Below are 20,157 nucleotides of genomic sequence, written 5' to 3' on the forward strand. Positions count from 1 at the left end.
CCAAAGACAAATCTAGTCACAATATTTCTGTTGTATGGAGATCCCAGTTCTTCTGCGCATTGTCTTGTCCCATCTACAATGGAAGTTTGACATATTTTTTCTGACCTACCTCTTCAGGTTATATTCCTCATATTATGAGATACCAGATTAGTTAGGAAATGCCAGTCTTTTGAGAAAATCCATAAGGCAAGCAAGTAAATTATAAAGTCGTCATTCTAAATGACATTAGGATGCATTAACAAATTTTTTTTTAGTGTTTATTTTCGAGAGATAGAGGGTGGGGGGGGGAGAGAGAGAGGGAGACACAGAATCTGAAGCAGGCTCCAGGCTCTGAGCTGTCAGCCCACAGCCTGACGCAGGGCTTGAACCCACGAACTGTGAGATCATGACCTGAGCCGAAGTCAGATGCTTAACTGACTGAGCCACCCAGGTGCCCCAGATGCATTTTTTTTTTATAAGAACAACAACAGCCATTATTACACTCAAGAATATAACCTCATTCTTTAGTCATACCACATACAGAGAGCTAAGAAACATAGCAGTCAGAAACACATTCTACCACATACAGAGAGCTAAGAAACATAGCAGTCAGAAACACATTCTAGAGCTAGTATGCCTAGTGATTTAGTCTAATATATAAGCAAGAAAGTGTTTCTTGGGAAGGGAGTAATATTCTGTTTTTAATTTAACAAGACTTTTGCATGAAAAAAAAAATTTCTCTGAGACTCCAGAACGTTTCCAAGAGCTGTACTGTTTTGCCTTAATCACTCACAATGGATGAATTGCCAGGAGCTGGTTGTCTATTTTTATAATGGGTCCTATTTGCCTCGATGAGAAATGGTTGCTGTGTTCTGTTGAGAATGTCTTCAAGGATGGTGTAATCATTAAGAAACTGGTCTCTGGAGTCAGATTACTTGGATTCATTTCCCTAATCTGCCACTTATTAGCTGGTGGCCTTTAACAAGTTACTTAATAGCTGGGTTCCTCAGTTTGCACATCTGTGAGATCGGGACAATAGTATACCCACCACATAGGGTCCCTGTCTGGAATAAATAAGTTAATATTTGTAAAGCACTCAACATAGTTCCTATTTAAGGGTAAGGGCTATATTTACTTGTTAAGTAAAATACATTAAACAATAAAGTTAATAGGTGTATAAAATGAGCCAGCTTTTTCAGAACTCAAACATGAACATTATATTCCAAGTTGTCAATCTGATTAAGCACTAACGTAGAGATATCTCAAGTCTTCCCTTACCGCCTCCATACATATACGTGGGCTTTCAAAAGCAAACATTCTTCCACGGTTGTTCTGTGCACCTATTCTCTTTTGGATTAGCTGCAAAGAGATCATGCTGGTAAGGGACCACAAAGAGGAAATATGTGGATTCTAGTGTCTGTGATGGTAACAGGATCTGGGCCATTCCAGTTAGCTACCACAGATGGGCCTCATGGAAACTGTTGTGTTTATCAATTGTAAAGGCACCTTTGCTAGGCTTATGCTGCAGGAGCAGATACAGGTTTTCCTGTACAGCCACTAGACCATGGCTCTTCAGCAACATCTCTTCAGGGACTTATCAGAAGCTACCACATGAAGGTGGCATTTTTTCCCCCTGAACACTGCAATTATTGTCATTTACTCAACTGGTATTTCTATATCCATTCGTATATTTCAAAGACCGTCTCACCAAAAAAGTTTCCCTTTATAGTCAAAATGTTTTCTTAACCTGAAAGAAATGTTATGCTAGGGTTTATGTGCTAGGTTTGTGGGTTATTCTTTTCTCTTCTTCATGTTAAGGTTTTTGTATTTGTTTGCCTATGGCAATTTAAGATGAAGTTAGCTTGGAGTAGTTGGTACAGCAGTAGAGGACTGCTTTATTGAATCCTGAGCCACTCTTGCCCATTTTGCTGTTACTAATACAACATTAATGTTCTTACTAAATCACAAAAACAGCAAGTAGAAGCTGATGCTGAAAGTGTTTATAGATATTCAGCAATTAGCAGAAGCTAATAATTCCTATTTATGGAATAACAAATAAAACCTAAGTGATTTTTTTAACCTCAGTACATTTCCAACAAAATGTGTTATATATAAGTTTCTACTCTTAGAAAATAACAAAAGTTGTGTTAAACCTCATGTGCATAATATACCCTCCTTATAATTTATCCTGACTCTAGCATAACCTTTGAAAATAAAGCAGACTTTGCACAGGAAATTTATAGCTTTGGAAAGGACACAGTATCAGAGAGCCAGAAATACATCCATACTTAATGTCTTATTATAGAATAAGATTTCATATTTTATAATGACAATGGGATACTGAAAATGTTAAGTATACAAACTTATGTTTCTGAAAATATTTATTTCAAGGTACTGTTTATGTTTAAAAGTTAGTATTTATTGTATTCTTATTATAGGTATTATTTCATTTAATCTTCATAGTAGTATTATGAGACAGGGACAATCTCCATGTATAGGAAAGGAAACAGTTTTTTTTGTAGTGAAATAACAGCGCCGCACATTTAAGATACTGAAGTCAGAACCAGCCATGACTGGAGGATGCTCTTAACCCATGCTCTTAACCATTACTTGTAATTACTGCTTGCCTGATTCTCTGAAAGTCTTAAATTTATTATTTTTTTTAACATCATCAGTAGGTGAACTTTAAATAAACGTAGGACACACCACCTCTTGGCCAACTTTTAATTATTCATGGTCAAGAAAAGAAAAAAAAATGAGGGAAATTGAAATTCCCAATGATCACTTTTCAATTTTACTCAAGATTAGAAAGATGCCATTAAAATATTTTTCATTATGGTGCAATAGAAATAACAAAAATATCTAGTAAGCAAACCTCATACTTAAGGGAGTATTAGTGTTTTAAAATAGATCTAGATTTTGTAAGAAGCTTCTTTTGACCTCTTTGTTAAAATGAATCTTCTATCTCAAAGGTAATAGTGTGTTCCATGGCTTTAATTTGATTCAGAGTTCATGACCTTGGATTACAATAGTAACTGATAATATTATAGTCAGTCTTTCACATTACAACCTCAATGTCTCATTTTTATGATGGAAAAGTTGAAGAAGTTAGTACAGAGCTATATCTAGGAACCCTTCCTCAATGCCAGCCTTAAAAATTTATTACCAGCTTGATGTGATTTAATGGATTTCAGAAATGTTTTATGCTTCAAAAAATGTTCCCTTTTTTTGCAACCACAGTGGCTTAAATTCCCATATTAAAGAATCATTCATTCGTAGCTTTAATATTTCAACATTTAGTAGTTGTTTACTAAAATTCAAATTTCCACAGTAAAGATGAGTACTCTATATGAATGAAGATATAATTTATTGTCCATAATAGGACATATTTCCAAGATAAGCTCAACAGAAAGTCAGGACAACAGGTGTAAAGCAGGACTACTCCTCAAACTGGAAAATATATCCCAAGTGTATCCCTACTACTTATTATGTGCTCAATTAATACTAGTCAAATAAATTAATGGAAGAAACAGGTATGCAGTACCTATTTTAGTAGGTTTGAAGTCCCAGAATGAGGATCTCAGTCCCTAGACTATCACTGCTTAGATGCATCTTCCAGAAGTTTTGCTTAATTTTTCTGAACTTCAGTGTTTTCAACTGTAAATTGGAGATAACAGTCATTAATAACAAGGCCTAATAACTGTAAATAGTAAATGGGGATAATCTCAAAGAATAATTCTGAGGGTTACAAGGGAACATAAATGTGCACCAAGTTGTCTATTGATTCCAGCAATTATGATCTGAAAGGTGGAGGCAAAGGAAAGGGTGAGGAAGGTTCCAGGTTTCCATGAGGAGAAGGATCAGCTGTCTTTGGCATTCTAGTCTAGACCAGAAAATGGAGTCTGTTGCATTTCACTAAGCAAAAATCAACTCTTTGCCTTCTAAAACACTAGCCTCTAGGGGTGCCTGGTGGTTCAGTCCATTAATTGGTTATTGTTATTTGTTATTTCTACTGTTATTTGTTATTTGTTATTTCTACTCTTTAGACTCATGTTTGTGACACTGAGCCCTACATCCTAGCATGGAGCCCTCCATGCCTAGCATAGAGCCTGCTTAAGATTCTCTCCCTCCCTCCCCCTGCCCCTTCCTCGTTTGCACACACTTGCTATCTCTCTCTTTCAAAAACAAAACAAAACAAACAAACAAACAAAAACAACCTTCTAGCCTCTATATTTGAAAAAAGAAATAGGGGGAGGGGTGAGGCATCCTAAACTACATAGAGTATATAATCAGTACATAAGAAAGAGAGATTGAATTCACATTAGTTACTTTGGAAGTGAATCAATCATTGTGAAATTTGTTTACTTTGTTCCATTATAAGAAATTTGTTGGTATTTCATTTGTAACACCATACCTGATGTCAAGTGAGCATGTAATACTTAGGTGTAGGATAATTGTCACCACGGAATATTTCATGAGAAAATTTTCCTGACAGTGTTAAGCAGCAGTATGGAAATTACTCAAGAGAGAATTGCATTTAAAAAAATTAGGATAATTTCTAACTGAAATGTTAACTGTAATGAGTATGCTGGAATCAACCTTGATGTATCTATTTGGACATTTTCCACATCCCAAGTGGTTAGTCTAATACCAATTAAAGCATCACACATTGCTATTATCTTCTTGCATCATTATTTTCATGAATTAATTTTGTTTTAAAAATCAGACCTTTTCCAAATGAGAATAAATTTAAATATCCAAGGTGCAAATGTGAAACCGATGTCAGGACCCATGCATATCTATAATTTCAAATTCTGAAACCACAGAATCATGGGAATAATCCTAAAAAAATAAAAAATGGAGGAACTGACCTTTGGGGTCACCTCATTGTTCCCCTAGCTATTCACAGAGAATCCAAATAGTAGCCCCAGGTGTCCTTCTCCTGAAATTATGTATCACTTTCCTCTTACCTTCATTCATTCATTTTTTCATTTATCCATCCACCCACCCATCCGTCATTTCAGTCTTTCATTTGACAAATATTAGGCATTATTTATGTGCCTAGAATGCTGCTTAGCACTGAGGAAACAAAATGTATGCTGAATATCTTTTTTTCTACTATATCATAGCTTAGTGCGAGAAACAGAGATTACTAAATAATCATAATATGATGAGATATGTCTTATAAAAGATGTATGGACAAAGTGCTGACTGGATGAATCACAAAAGGCTTATGAAGTGGTAACATTGCTTCTGAGGTTTGAAAGAAGAGATTTCTGGCAAAGGTAAAAATGTGTAAAGATAAGGAGATACGAATGGGCATATCAAGTCCTGTGAGTATTAAATAGTTAGTTATGACTAGAGATGAGCCTGTTTGTCTCTGAAGGGATTGGGAAGATGGAGAGATGAGGGTAGGTGGATTGATATGAAGCTCCTATAAATTTCCTCCAGCTTCATCCTTTATAACAAGTGTCTATGGCAAGTCATGACACCGACCCACTTTATGACTGCATTGGCTCTGACCTGTGTGGATAAAATCAAGTACTCATGATGACCCAAACTCAAAAGTTCTGTTATTTCTCAGGCCATCATTTTAGTCTTCCATTTTCCATTCAGGTAGGGAGAGATCTAGGTGTGACGAGGATAAGGGGTTGGTTCTCATTACTCAAATATTCCATTTTTTTTTTCAAAATTGGGAGACATCTTTCTATATTATAACATTATTAATTTTTTCTCCTGCTATTGGTTTTAACTATCCTGAACTCTCAAATTTATGTAGGAAATGTTTTACTTCTGGTTCATATTACCAAAACCTTCTATTGTCTGATTCTAAATTGTTAGCCACTCCTTCATAGGATTTTTATTATTTATTATTGTTATTCATGTTATACTCTCAAATATTTGAAATTCAAATAGTAGATGTTTGATATCTCTGGAGTAGCTTGGGAAAGAGATTATAAAGCAAACCTTTGCAAGTCTATATCTGTAAAATGTCATGGATCCCATTCAGACTGTTAATCAGGATTACACAGTTGATCAGCAGAGAATAACAAAGCTGGCTTGTGAATGCCTATGGGTGGCTAGACCTATACATTGGTTAAATGACCTGGCCCCATTTATCAACATTAAATTGTGTACAATTTAGGTTCATGCTTTAGCAAAATCACAAATTACTGTAGACATGGCTGTTCAGGAAAGATCATGAATATTAAATCTTTGAACTGCGATTGAATATTACTACATAATACTATTTGCATAGTTCTCTTACCCTTTTATGTTAAAATGATGGTATACTAATTTCTATATACTTTCTCCCTTGACTTTAATGAATTTTTAATTAAGTTTGTGCAGAACGCTTCTCAAAATATTCACAAGAAATTCTTGCTATTTTTGTATCAATTTCTCGTAAAAGCTTTTTTATTTTAGGTCCCGTTTATGAGTATCTTTCTGAAATTAAAAAAAATGTTCTACGAGTTCGTGATCCTCTAGGAGAGATGCAAACCTATCTCCATTGTGAACTTCTATGGACGTAAAGAAGTTATTGTCTCACTGTCCCTTTATGTTTGTTGAAATGTTCCCTTTCTCCCAGGTTTGCTTCCTGTAATAATCTGTTGAACAGTGGAGTACCTGACATGTGTTTGTTCCTTAGGCAAACATGTAAAACTCTTCAAGTTCGAATGGAGAAGTAGAAAGAGAAGGTTTCTGCTGTGCCTGATGACAATTTTTGATTTTTCCACACTCAAAAATATTCTGGCTCCACGTTGGAGCACTAGTGTGGTGAATCCTAGTGTTGGTCGGATTCTAAGGAAGGGACAGAAGTTTCGTTGAGGAGTAAAGATTCAAAACATCTCCCGAAATGAGCTCTCGTCTTGGTTTATTTCTCACAGAGCAGGTGTGTACACTGTGTTGCAGGATTAACTGTAACCTAATCTTTCTTATAGTTACCATTAGCATTCCAGATGCTCCTGATTTCAGGGTGAAAGATGAACTTGGTATAGCTTTAGGGATCAGAAAGCAAAGAACTGTCTCAGTATTCAGTAAAGAAAGGCATTGAACTATCTCCTATAGAAATAAGGAGGGGGCATCACTCTTTGAACTATTATGAGGCCCACCAATTAAACAACCCTGCCACAAGGAGGTGAACCTAATATTGTCACCTACAGTGGCCCTGCCATTGACATTGTTTTTCCAAGCATAGGAAATGGATAATAAAAACTTTGGGTGTACTAGTGGACCTCTGTCAGTATTCAACCTGCCTGTTAATGTAGAAGTTAACATGAAAAGTACTGAGCCCAAATGAAGATAATATTCTTACTTAATGGTCCAATCCTTACATAAATTGCTCTATAATTGAATCAGCTATGTCAAATTAGCATCTAAGCTATTAGAAGTAGCTAAAGATTCATATTTTGATCAACTTTGAGATTTTGAAACTTCTGATATGTGACTATTATTCTTAAAAGAAAAAAAAAAAAAAAAAAAAGAAACCCAGGGAAGAATATAACTGAGAAAAAAGAAGGGAAGAGGCAAAAGCACCCGACATATTAAACATCACTGACTATATTACCCTGTTTGTCAGAAAATACATTCTAGGTTTGGAAGTTACAGACAGCAAATTTTTTTCCAAGGTCTGCCACATATGGAAGGATAATTTCTAATGTAATATTATGGAAAAGGACAGGGCTGGGGAGGAGGGCGAATGTGCTACTTCGGGCATGGTACCGGCTTGGTACATGTTGCACCAAGTTCTTCTCCAGGTGACAACAACGTCTTCTTTACTCAGACAGGTATCTCAAGGAAAGAGCCATTTGTATTTATAACTCAAACCATCCAGGAAGCTCAGAGAAAATGCTGTTCTTGGCAATCTCTAGGCTATCAAGTTTTAGCCCTTCTCCCCTACCCACTTCTCTTAAATTCACCTTTTGAGCACAATTTGTACTGTGTACCTTCTGCCAGCCCTCATATGCAGTGAAGCTGAAACTCTTGAGAAGTGAGATCCTTGAACAGATTTAAAATTTTAAAGTAAGGCTTTATGTCAGAAAGTGGATAAAAACTATCAATTCAAATGACTCCTTCATAAATTAGAGGTGAGTCTAAAAAACGAACCCAGTATCAAATTTAGCAGGTAAAGTACCTTCCGATTGAGTTCATAATCTCCACTGTCTCTAAAAATGTGAGAACTCTGCTGGTATATGGAATATTTTTTTAAGTCTATTCAGATTTCCTTCAAGTATTCAAAATAATTGTTTTCCTTTTTTAAGGACTTTTGAATGTTTCTGAGAGAAAAATAACTGGATCCCATTATCCTGTTGTCTTTCAGAATTATCTTCATTTTGGGGGTCATTTTCCACCTGGAATAAATACAAGTTGTGTACAGGAGCCAGGAGAAGGAAAGTCTTAAATTTTCTTGATGTCCCAGAGGAATTTATTAACTATCCAAAGAGAAATCAGGCAATGTTTTGTTTTGCTAGCAGTGAATGTCATCCAGGCAGTATCAGTCGACCTGCTTCTGAGGAGATGAATGTGCATAAATGGCAGTGCAAACAGTCATCTGCTTTCATGAGTCACGTAGAAGAGTTCATGGCAGGCGCACTGTACAGCTTTCAAAGTTCCAAGAAATAGGGCAGGTCCATCTGTTCAAAAGATTCATTTCCAGTCAACATCTTCATTTACACAGCATAGGAAGCTGAAAGCCAGTGACAGATGTTGTGTTTGTGGTAAAAGCTTACTAGTTCTGCATTCTAATATAATGAATAGGCTTCTTAGAAAAATGAACTCTACACAGTGGTTGTACCACCAGTGAATTTAGGTAATCAGAATAAAGCTTAATCCCATATGGAATCAGTGCTTCTTAAGAAAAGTCTTAGTAGTTTGGCGATAGAAGGGAATTAGAAGCTCACTTAGTCCGACAGACTGAGCTGACAGATATAAGCCCTGGAGATTCTGAGATTTTTAAGTGGCTTGTCCAGTGTTCTAAGACTAGCAGGTAGTAACACTAGTATAAAACTTTTATCAGAATAAGGCCATGTCTCCTCAGTTATGTTTGGTGCTTTGCTTCTCTCCAGAAGTCTGGTTAGATTATATGCCATCTTCTGCTTCCACACTGGTACCCACATGTGTTATACCTAAATATAACCAGCTAGCTAGGGCAGTGCTCTGTGCTGTCTGCAATGACTCCCAAACATCCAAAGCTGTTAGATTTTTTGAGAATTTATAGGACAGATAACAAAGTCATTTAGTAGAAATACTGACCCTAGCTGAACTATTATACAGATGGCTTTTGGTGCCTCAAATGTTAAATGTTCAGGCCAAGCCACCACCAGACATTCTTAGGAGGGAAAATTAAACTGTGGCATGAAAATCCAACAGCTTTCATGGCTATAGGAATCACCTCCATTGCCAAGAAAGTAAAATACAGCCTTAGTTTTTTTTATAGGTGGGTGTAATTATAAAGATGATTCATATGTCATTGCCTTATAGGGCCTCATCAATACCTAAAAGCTGTCTGTTCATCTTGCTCTTGAATTATTATCCTAGACAGACAGGTGTCTTTCATTTTGTAATACCTCAGTATATAAGGTGCTTTAAGATAGGACAAGTGCATTCATGTACAGTTACGACCAGCTCAATGGCAGCTTTTCTCTAGTTTAAATGAGAAAACCTGCTTGTGCGGAGTGATGATGTTTTAATTGCACATTCTGTACACAAAAAGTAAGGGAAGAGCTTAATTCATGTACTTGTAAGAGCTACATTAAAAAAATACATTTGCAGTGAAGCAGCAATGATGTTCCACGCAAGGGAAAGTTCATTCAAATCAGCTTTTAGGGGGGCGCCTGGGTGGCGCAGTCGGTTAAGCGTCCGACTTCAGCCAGGTCACGATCTCGCGCTCCGTGAGTTTGAGCCCCGCGTCAGGCTCTGGGCTGATGGCTCAGAGCCTGGAGCCTGTTTCCGATTCTGTGTCTCCCTCTCTCTCTGCCCCTCCCCCGTTCATGCTCTGTCTCTCTCTGTCCCAAAAATAAATAAAACGTTGAAAAAAAAATTAAAAAAAAAAAAAAAGAAACATTAAAAAAAAAATCAGCTTTTAGGATTATAAAGGTATCTAGCTTTCCATTTACTCTTATCAAATAAGTTACATTTATTTATCGGAATGTGAGTTTGACATGGTGCCTATTGTGATGTTATTTAAGTAACTGTATTATGAAGACTGGACATGTGCTCCATTTAAACCTGCCACCTCCTTTTGGAAATATCGCCACATATTTCTTTCTTACTTACTAAATATTTGTTCTGTATGCAAAGTCTCATGCAAAAGACAAAGTAAGAATAAAAAAGAATGGAATTATGTGTCTATAAAGACTAGTGATGTATGATCAGAAATAATCAGGAACAAAAACTAGGAATTCATTGCATTCAGATACCTAGAAGTGTGTGTGTGTGTGTGTGTGTGTGTGTGTGTGTGTGTGTGAATAATAGTTACCATTTACATAGAGTTTATTATGTGCCTAGCATTGTTCTAAGCACTTGGCCTATTATTTGCTCCTCAGATCATACAACCTTATGATATAGGTCCCTGTTTTACTCAAGGTCACACACTGAGTTATCAGAAGAACTAAGCACTGAACCTAGGAAGCATGGCCTCAGGTACATTCTTTTAAACCGCTCCTCTGTATCATCTCATCTGAAAAGATAGTCTCACTCCCAAAGCAGGCTAAAAGGTCGTGTTCCCCTCTTTATATGACTTTTATGATTAGAAGAATATGAAATGAATAATTGCAAGATCAGTTTCTAGAAGACACGGAAAATTAACTTGAAATCAATACTTACAGAGAAATAAGCAGTATTGCCCCCTCCAATAGTTATCCTATGTATCATCTTTTGTGTCGTGTTTGGGAATTATGACTACTACCACCTGTTATAATTTAAAAAACATTTACCTGGAGACTTTCAAGGGATTGTCTTATTTAACCACAATAGCAAATGTATGAGGCCTGATGATAATACAATTCTCATATTACATTCCGGGAGACTAAGGCTCAGGGAATTCAAATAACTTCTTCAGCCCCAAAATGTGAGAAATTGCTAAGGCAGAGATCTGAACCTAGGCTGTGTGCCCACGGAGCCCACACTTTGTCATGCCTCTCACCATAGTGTGTTGTCTCCCCCTGACAATGCAGGCGCAAGGCTTGAGTGGGAAAAAAAAGGAATTACAGACTCCATGAATATAATTATTTTAAGAACTTTATAAAATCATCTTTTACACGGGGGACAGGATAGATTCTTGAATTTCCTTTTTAGCCTTTCTAATTTATCTTGAAGATAGGCAGAGGATACTTCATAATGTTCAAAACATAAAATAGAAACAGTATAAAATAGTTGACCACTTAATTTCACACTTAACTAATGTTATATATGCTATTACCTGGTTTTATTTTCTCTAATTGGCAAACAGATTTAAAGGATGTGATTTTAGCATAAATTTTTGAGAAACCTAATCAGTATTCTATAATAGATTTGTTAGGTTGGGAGAGATAAATGGATGGGTTAAAAAGGGGGTAATTCTTTTTTTTTTTTTTTTCAACGTTTATTTATTTTTGGGACAGAGAGAGACAGAGCATGAACGGGGGAGGGGCAGAGAGAGAGGGAGACACAGAATCGGAAACAGGCTCCAGGCTCTGAGCCATCAGCCCAGAGCCCGACGCGGGGCTCGAACTCACGGAGTGCGAGATCGTGACCTGGCTGAAGTCGGACGCTTAACCGACTGCGCCACCCAGGCGCCCCAAGGGGGGGGGGTAATTCTTAAAGAATTAATGCTTTTTGTTCAATGTTAGTAGGTGAGTTTCATCCTGGTGGATCATTATCAAGATAGCTTTGTGCTTGTGACTAGAAAAACTGCCATTATTATTATTATTATTAGCCTTTTGCATGTGTTCAACTGTTAAGTAGTTTCTCTTGCTGAATTGGCCGGTGTGCAGCACACACAAATAAGACTTACATAAAAAGAAACAGCTTTGTGAAACAATGCCTTTGGAAAGCAAATTCACTGAGGTAGTGATTAAAGCCTATAAAGCTCAAGGCACAACTATAATGACTGTAGGACCATTTCACTCCCTCATGCAGTATTTTATATCTATTGCCCTCAGAACCAAAAGACAGTGCATTCATGGTAGCAAATGCTATTTCCTATCCTGTAAGGATGGTTTTCTAACAACCTCCTGTTTTTAGTTACTGGTAATTTGCTGAAAATCTTCTTGACCAGCTAAAAAATTTTACTGAAAATCTTCTTGACCACCTAAAACTTTTTACTCTTTGGCCTCTTCCAAAAGATACAGCTTGAGTGAAAAGAGAGCAATATTTGAGTTCTGAAAATAAGGCGATGCTTAATGTAGTGTATTAAAAATTAATTTTAAATGAAAGCAACATTTTTAAGTGTTAGATTGCATAAATATTGCTTAAACAACCCTTGCATATCAGGAAGTTCTAGTTTATAGTCTACAAAGGGTAGAATGCACTTGTTTCCCAACTAGTCCGCTAGAACTTTGACTTGAGTAACTTGCACTTGTTTAAGAAGCACATTAAATTGTGAAGGGTTGACTTGTTTGTTACATTTTAGACAGTTTCATTTTTAAGTATTATTGGGTCTTGCATATTAGGCAATTAAAATTGATAATGCACCTATATTCAAAATCATCTTTATGTTTTTAAATCTTTGGTTTTGCCATTTCATTTGGTACAAATCTGGAGGGTGTCAAGGAGGGTGCTGATACATGCTCACACAGGTTCATATTTATATTACATTGAAAAGGACAATTAGCCTTTGTTTGAATTCTGTAGGAATTCTCTAATTTGACTGAATGTCTAATGTGACCCTTTCATTGTGCTTTTAGTGCATTAAAAAAAAAAAAACAACAAACTTTCATCGTACTACTCCAGAGTTGGCAAAGCTAGGTGTTTTCTTCCTTTCTTTCACACTCACTCTTACTTTCTTTGTTTTTTGGGTGGGGGGGAAGGGGAGAGGTGGTGGAGAGAGAGAGAATCTCAAGCAGGCTTCATGCCCATCATGGAGCTGATGTGAGGCTGGATCTCACAACCATGAGATTATGACCTGAACTGAGATCAAGAGTTGAATGCTGAACTGACTGAACCATCCAGGTGCTCAAAGCTAGGTGTTTTCATAGACATTATACTATTTCATCTGCACAGCAACCTTTTTACATAGGGGAAAACTGAGGGGCCCAGAGGTAGCATGACACATCCACTGTGACTGCTATTATTGCCACACTGACCTTATTGTAGAACTCCACAGGCCAAACCACAATTTTTGGATCAGAGTAATCTACAAAAATTAAATCTATAATTTTTTTAAATATTTATTTTTGAGAGTGAAAGAGACAGAGTGTGAGCAGGGGAGGGGCAGAGAGAGAGGGAGACACAGAATCCCAAGCAGGCTCCAGGCTCAGAGCCCAATGGCAGGGCTCGAACCCATGAGGTGTGAGATCATGACCTGAGTTGAAGTTAGATACTTAACCGATTGAGCCACCCAGACACCCCTACAAAGACTGAATCTAAAACAGTCCACTTAAGCCCTATCTTCATCTCATAAAATGTGCTAGGATATTTTTAGGATTAATAACATAGGAGTATTATGTAAAACTGGGGTGAGAAAAAATCGTTTTAATCAGGTTTCAGTCTATGCTTATTTAGATAATTCTTTTAGTTGCATTTAAATTTTCACTTTCTAGCAATTATTTTAGCTGATAGAAACAATAAAAATGTATATTTATGATATTCTTAGGATATGGATTATATATATATATATATATATACACACACACACACACAATATATATATATACATATATGTCTATGTGTACACATATGTTTACTGAGATGGAGGAAAAATTTGTTCCAGGTACATAGACCTTTGGTGTTGTACTGTAAACTTGAGTGTCTATTTTTAAAAGAATGTGAAAATAAAGCTTTAACATATAAATAGTTGAGAGAATCACTCCCCAGCTTTATATAACCTAGTAGGTTAAAATGCTTAGCTTGGAATGAAGATAGAAGAATGCATTTACCATACCCATGAAGAGATTACTTGTAACCAGGGCTTGAAATGATGTAGGAGGTCAGGCCACTTGCTCTCATGGATTCACCGCACCATGTCCCTCCAGATGCCTGTGCTGAATCTCTGCTGAGGCTAACCTTTTGGTTTCCTCTCAGTCCCTCTCTTTCTCAATTCCTCTCTTTTCCTGGCACTAGTTTGGAAATATAATCCCTTGTTATGCTTTATAATTCTTCCTACTAAGAGGAGAATCTTCAGAAAAGGCAAGTGGCAATCTTGCTCAGGCAATGGCAATCAAAGACTCTGGTAAATCAGTGTTTATCAAGACAGTCTGTCATGAAGTTTCTATGTTTTTCACAATGATCAGTTATCTCTCCATTAATGTCTGTAGAGACATTTATATTTACTTTCCATGTTGTTCTTAACACTAACACTCAAATTGGGAGCTATTCACAGAACTTTTGCAAAGTGACCAACTAAGTGGAAGACAAACTGATCATGAGATTGCTGCTCTACCTAAGATAGCCCATGCTCCCAGCATCTCTAGATGTCAGCAGGCCCTTTCTGTGTTTGTATCCTTCCATCCTCAGTTCAGTTCCTTCCATAGTTCCTCTGTGCATGGGAGCATGTAGTTTTAAATATGTAAGCAGATGCTCCTTCCTTGGGAAAGACAGCTGACCAGAGAGACACAAACAAGATGACTGCCTCTATGCAGAAAATACTTTTTTGAATTTTATATCTTCTTTTTGTAGTGTAATTGGAGACTAGCCATGGTAGAGCCATCGCTAGATTATTTTGCTTACTGTTTCTCTTTTTCATAGTTGCTCAAAAAAACACAACAAAACAAAAACAGCTTTTCTATAAATGTCTTATGAAAGGATGAGTAATAATGTAATTTAATGGAATAAAACCAAAGTACCCACAGTAATTTCCAAGGATTCACTTTTTGTTATAACTATTGCTTAAAAAGAACAATTATGAAACTCTAAGTACCTTGATATTAGAGTGTGCCTGGAAGTTCACTGACACAGCAGAAATCTGTCTCTTTCTCTATGTCCATTTATCATCCACATCTATGCGTATACAGAAAGATAGAGGTATCAGGAATTCTAGATGTTTATTATGTTGTGAAAAGCCAGTGTGGATCTCCCTCAGTAATATTTATAACAGCATTCATATAACTCTAATAGAATTTTTGAGAATTTTTGACACCTTGAAAACTTGGTAAAACAGGTGCATAATCATTGTTTTTCTCCCCAGGTGTTCCTTTTCTCCTCATTAAAGAGTTAATTTTTCTGAAACATAATTGAGTCAAATAAACACCCATGTTTTAAACTATTTTAAGAATGGATTTTATGGAGACAAGGCCAAGGACTGTATGTGGTCTGATTGTACTCCTGTGAACAAAGGCCTTTCTTTACTGCGGCCTAGCATAATGTGTTTATGATCTCTGGATTATGTCTTCCAAGAAGACATATGAAGACATATGAAGATTCCAGAATCATTCTTTGGACTTGAGATGGGTAACAAGACCAGTTAAGATCTTCTTGGTCACAGTTGCAGTCATTTGGATAGTTGTGCAAGTGGCTCTAAAAATATTGTGAGATGATAAATAGAAATGATGTATTTTTATAAGGTGGCAACACCTGAGTATGGTAGCCTTTAAAATTTTAACATTTTATTTGATAAGGTAAATACCACCATTTTGAGTTCTCTATTAATTTCTAATACTAACTTGTGTTTGGAGTTTTAAGATTTTAGCCTTGTTATAAAATGATTATATTTTCTTCTTCCTTTGTAGGTAACCCATTAACCAAGGATAAATCAATCAAGTGATCCTCAAGCCTGATTACATTCAACATATGCACAGAAACTTAATTCCTGAGGTGATCTTGAAGGGAGATTTTTATACCGCTCACAAGAGGCACTCCAGAGCTATATTTCCAAGGGATTTCATGGCTCATAATCAGCCTCTTCTTGAAACCAAGACTTTAAAAAAGTCTGACATGAACTTCTATGCCACGAAGATGTCAGATTTGAACTGTGTTCAACTTGTAAAATTGCACTTGCTAAAAGAATTTGAAGTTCCCATCTGAAGAGTTGGTGTTTCCAGGTGATGTCACAGACACTCACCGTTTGGGTTTTTGGCTGCAAATATGACTGCTTTTCTTGTTTCTGAAAGTTTGCCAAGTGCACCAGCCTTCTGCCATGGATGTGTTCCTGGGTCCGGTCCTGTGTTCACTGGCTAGTGGGAATGCACCCAGCTTTATTGATATTTCCTTTGCAAACTTCTCCTTTGGCATGGTGTAGACTGAGACAATTTTATTTGTATCCTAATCTTGGAGCTCTGAAAGCCTACATGTTTTAACATCTTAAAGTTGCTTTTGTTAAAGGAATGGAAATATATATCCATTGATAATAATTATTGTTGGCAAGTAATAGTTATCTGAATACATCAATCATATAAGAATGTATAGACAAGCTGACATGTTTCCCCAAGGCTAACATTCTACTGCAGCTCTCTGTCAGTCAAATAGGTAATAGTTAGAACTGAATTTCCATTTTCATTATATACTATTTTGTACTTCTAGAGTACTCTCCCTTTCAGTTTTTTTTTTTTTTAAGTGGGCTTTTTCTTTCATGTTTGTGTTTACTTTTTTCCTTCACAGAAATCAGCAGTGAGCAGTCAAATATGTAGGTAGCCTTCAGTTTCAAAAAATTGCCAGGGATGCATGTGGATATCTGATTTCTTAGCTTGAGTGTTACTCACTTAGATTTCTTCTAGTAATTTTTTTTTAACTATACTTTCTATCATTTTAATAGACTGCCCCGTGCTCGCTCCCAATGACTGTTTGAATGCTTATATATTTGTTCAGTCTGTTAATAGAATTACTCATTTTCCTTGGTATCAAATTTATAAATATTTGCTTATAGTTGTCCCATTCAAACAATTTCTTAGGTCAGTTTCTGTCCACATTTTTGTAGTCATTTTAACATTTCTGTTTTTCAGTTCTACAGGAAAGTCTTACAAATATTTATAAAGGCCTTAAACATGTATGTACTTTTTTCCTAAGTTATTACAGAATGTATAATTTTATACTACATTTGTTTCATTTGTTATGTGAAGGAAGAATTGAAATCTCATAGCCATTCTGTAATTGGGATGTAAAGGGAAAGACTTCTTTGCTTAGTCATCTTAGACTAATAAGAAGATACTCCAGAAACTGTCCTATTAGAAGTTCCATTATGTTAGAGAAGATATGAACATCTTTCGTATTTTTAAAACTCACTGACATGGCCAACTAGTTATATGTTGGCTTCCCTGATGGGGGCTGACATACCTTGGAGAATTTTGGACTGTTAGTTGGTAACAAATTTCAAAGACCAATACATTTCCCAGAATGTCTCTGGGCATAAAAATTAAAAGTGTAAAATCTGTTCAAAATCAAATTTGTAAAGTACACTTTTGGCACTGAATCAAAAAGGACACTGCCCCACAAATCCATGGAATGAAATGACTTCTTCCCTCCCTTTTAATTATACATAAAATGAATTAGATGGTTCTGAGTGGATTTTACAATAGTTCAAGACTGTATGAAATCAGAAAGAAAGAACAGTTGTGCTGGAGTTTTTGCACCAATTATAATATCATTAATTTCTTTGGAACAGAGTTATAAAACTATTTTATCTTGGAAATTATGAATTCGTCCTAGGTTTGTTTGAAATTGTAGATCATGCTTCTCGTTTTTTTAAATGCGTCCTTTAAAACAACACTGGAAATTCTGTATTATATACAAGTGTGACACATGCATATCAATAGAAAAAAATAAATGGAATTTCAATTATACTAACTAGATTATCCCCCATAGATTAATGTTGTGACTATTCAGAAAAGGTAAATAAAATTGGGATATAAAATGGACTCTCTTTCATGAGTTACATTTGGAGAATCTGTTTTCTGATTCTGTTTTATTTAAAAAAACTTTTTTTAATGTTTATTGTTGAGAGGGGGAGGGGCAGAATCTGAGCAGGCTCCAGGTTCTGAGCTGTCAGTACAGAGCCTGATGTGGGGACTGAACTCATGAACCATTATTAGATCATGACCTGAGCCGAAGTCAAACGCTTAACCCACTGAGCCACCCAGACTCCCCTTGAGTGTTTTATTTTAAAAGTCCTTCTGTTACTGTTCAGGAAAACCTCTGAATTAATGGGGAAGCTGACATAAAATTTTCAACCTCCTTTTGATAAAAACCTATGGCAAATCTTGGTTCCAATAATTGATTTGCTTCTTTGCTAGGAAACAAATGAAAGAGACACATTTACACTTGTGCTACTTGCCCACATCTTGAGTATGAGCACAACTGCTGTATGTTTGCTAGTAATACGCAAAGTTATTATTATACAAATTATTAAATAGGCTGCTTATCCTTTGAAATACATTAAATATGGAAATATTGATGAAAATATCAGATATGGTTATAACTCAGCTTTTAAATTTTTAAAAAAGCAATTTTTAATAATAGTTTAAAATTCAAAAGCAAGAAAGAACAGAGAACCTCTGCGTACCCTTTCCCCACTGTCCTCCAGTGATACAATCTTACAAAACAAGGAAACTAGCATGGGTATAACACCATTAACTCAAATACAGACCTTATTTAGATTTTACCAGTTTCACATGCACAGTGTGTGTATATTTGTTTGTGTGTGTGAGGGGGTGGGGGAGAGAGATATTATCCTTTTGAATTAACTTGGCAAATGTTCACTATAGTGTGGGGTAGAGTCTAAGAATATGGTCAATGAGTGACTGATTTGTAATAACTTTTCCAAATTCTCTGTTTTTAGAATAACATCCTTTAGCTGTATTTTTCTTTACTTTTATACACCCTTGTTGCCTTAACATAATGGAAACTTCCAGTTTTATTACCAGGCTGTACCACATGTGATTTCAAATTTAGTTTTGACTTAAATGGGTAGGAGGAGAACTGAGAGTCTGTATCCAAGGTTGAAATAAAAAGGGAGTTGATCCTGTTTTTTTATTGCCCTCAGCAAGTCCTGTTTTATCACACAATGCTGTAGAGTTGGGTTGTGACTTTTGGTAACACACAACAGCTAATAGCACAGTGATTAAATGGAACTTGGATCTTTTTAAAGATTTGATTCTTTTCTCAATTCATAGGTGATATATCCATCTGAAAGAGCCATATATGCAAAAATATCAAATAGTATTTTTCATCATCCTGCCCTTTCTCATTTCGACTTACTTACTTTGAAGTGGGGAGAATTAGAATGATGGCAGACACTTCACTAGGAGAAACAGAAAAAATAAATAGTACACTGGCAGCTTCCTGCTCCCCTTACCCACACAGAGAACTCCACGTGGTACTATTTTTATCAAGGTAAGGCCTATGTGTAATAAAATGCTCTTGAAAAAGAGTAGAGGTAGCAGCTTTCTTCTTCCTTGTTTTTATTTGCACTGTGTAAAGCTGTGAAAAGTAGCATAGACATTACAAGTATCTGGCATTTAACTGACAGTTACTAAATTCCTACTAGGTCCAAATGTATCTGGCTAGATTACATTTTGGGGTTACCTGGGGTTTAGCCTTTAAAACACTTTTAAAATCAGTACACTAGGTAGTTTTTTCAATGTTCTCCATATGCATGGCACTATCCTAACCTTTGAGAAAGTGAGCACCCAAAAGACTTAAGTATTTCACATTTGTTTTTATTTTTTCATATGTTTTCAAAGTATTGCAAATTACTAAATAGGTACTATGTCCTAAATGTTTTTCTGGAAATTCTATTATGCAGAGTGACTGAACAGTATTTATTTATTTACTCACTTACTTATTTATGAACTTTATTCTAGAAGTTAGGTGAGGAGGACAGTGCATGTCCAAAGTGGTGTTTTATAGATTTTAGCAAAAATGTGACTGAGAATCTTGAGAGATTGTGGACTTGAAGAGAAATGACAGAGGAGTAAAAGAAAATCCAGGTAGAGGGAATGAGGGCCTGAACTTGGACTATTATTACACTGAGAAGAATGTGAAACAGTGGATATCAATCCTGGTTGCAATTTAAATTACTTGAAGATACTAACAATGACCCATGTCTGACCC

At 36.0% G+C, this 20,157-nt stretch overlaps 1 protein-coding gene across 4 annotated transcripts in view; it reads left to right on the forward strand.

The window, feature by feature from the left end:
• Positions 1–17,963, forward strand: part of TAFA2 (TAFA chemokine like family member 2) — a 491,182-nt gene extending 473,219 nt beyond the window's left edge. For 3 of the 4 annotated variants that reach the window (XM_086712931.1, XM_086712930.1, XM_086712933.1), the window contains exon 5: positions 15,843–17,963. In XM_086712931.1, coding sequence (XP_086569057.1) covers positions 15,843–15,854 — 12 coding nt within the window. In that variant the 3' untranslated portion in view covers positions 15,855–17,963. Of the gene's footprint in view, positions 1–6,628; positions 6,872–15,842 lie in introns of all 4 variants that reach the window. The other variant, XR_015253523.1, reaches the window with a different exon arrangement.
• Positions 17,964–20,157: the final 2,194 nt, after the last annotated feature.

Source organism: Puma concolor, chromosome B4 (genome assembly GCF_028749965.1).
Source record: "Puma concolor isolate L17-30 chromosome B4, mPumCon1.1.hap2, whole genome shotgun sequence".
In the NCBI taxonomy this organism is placed as follows: domain Eukaryota; kingdom Metazoa; phylum Chordata; class Mammalia; order Carnivora; family Felidae; genus Puma; species Puma concolor.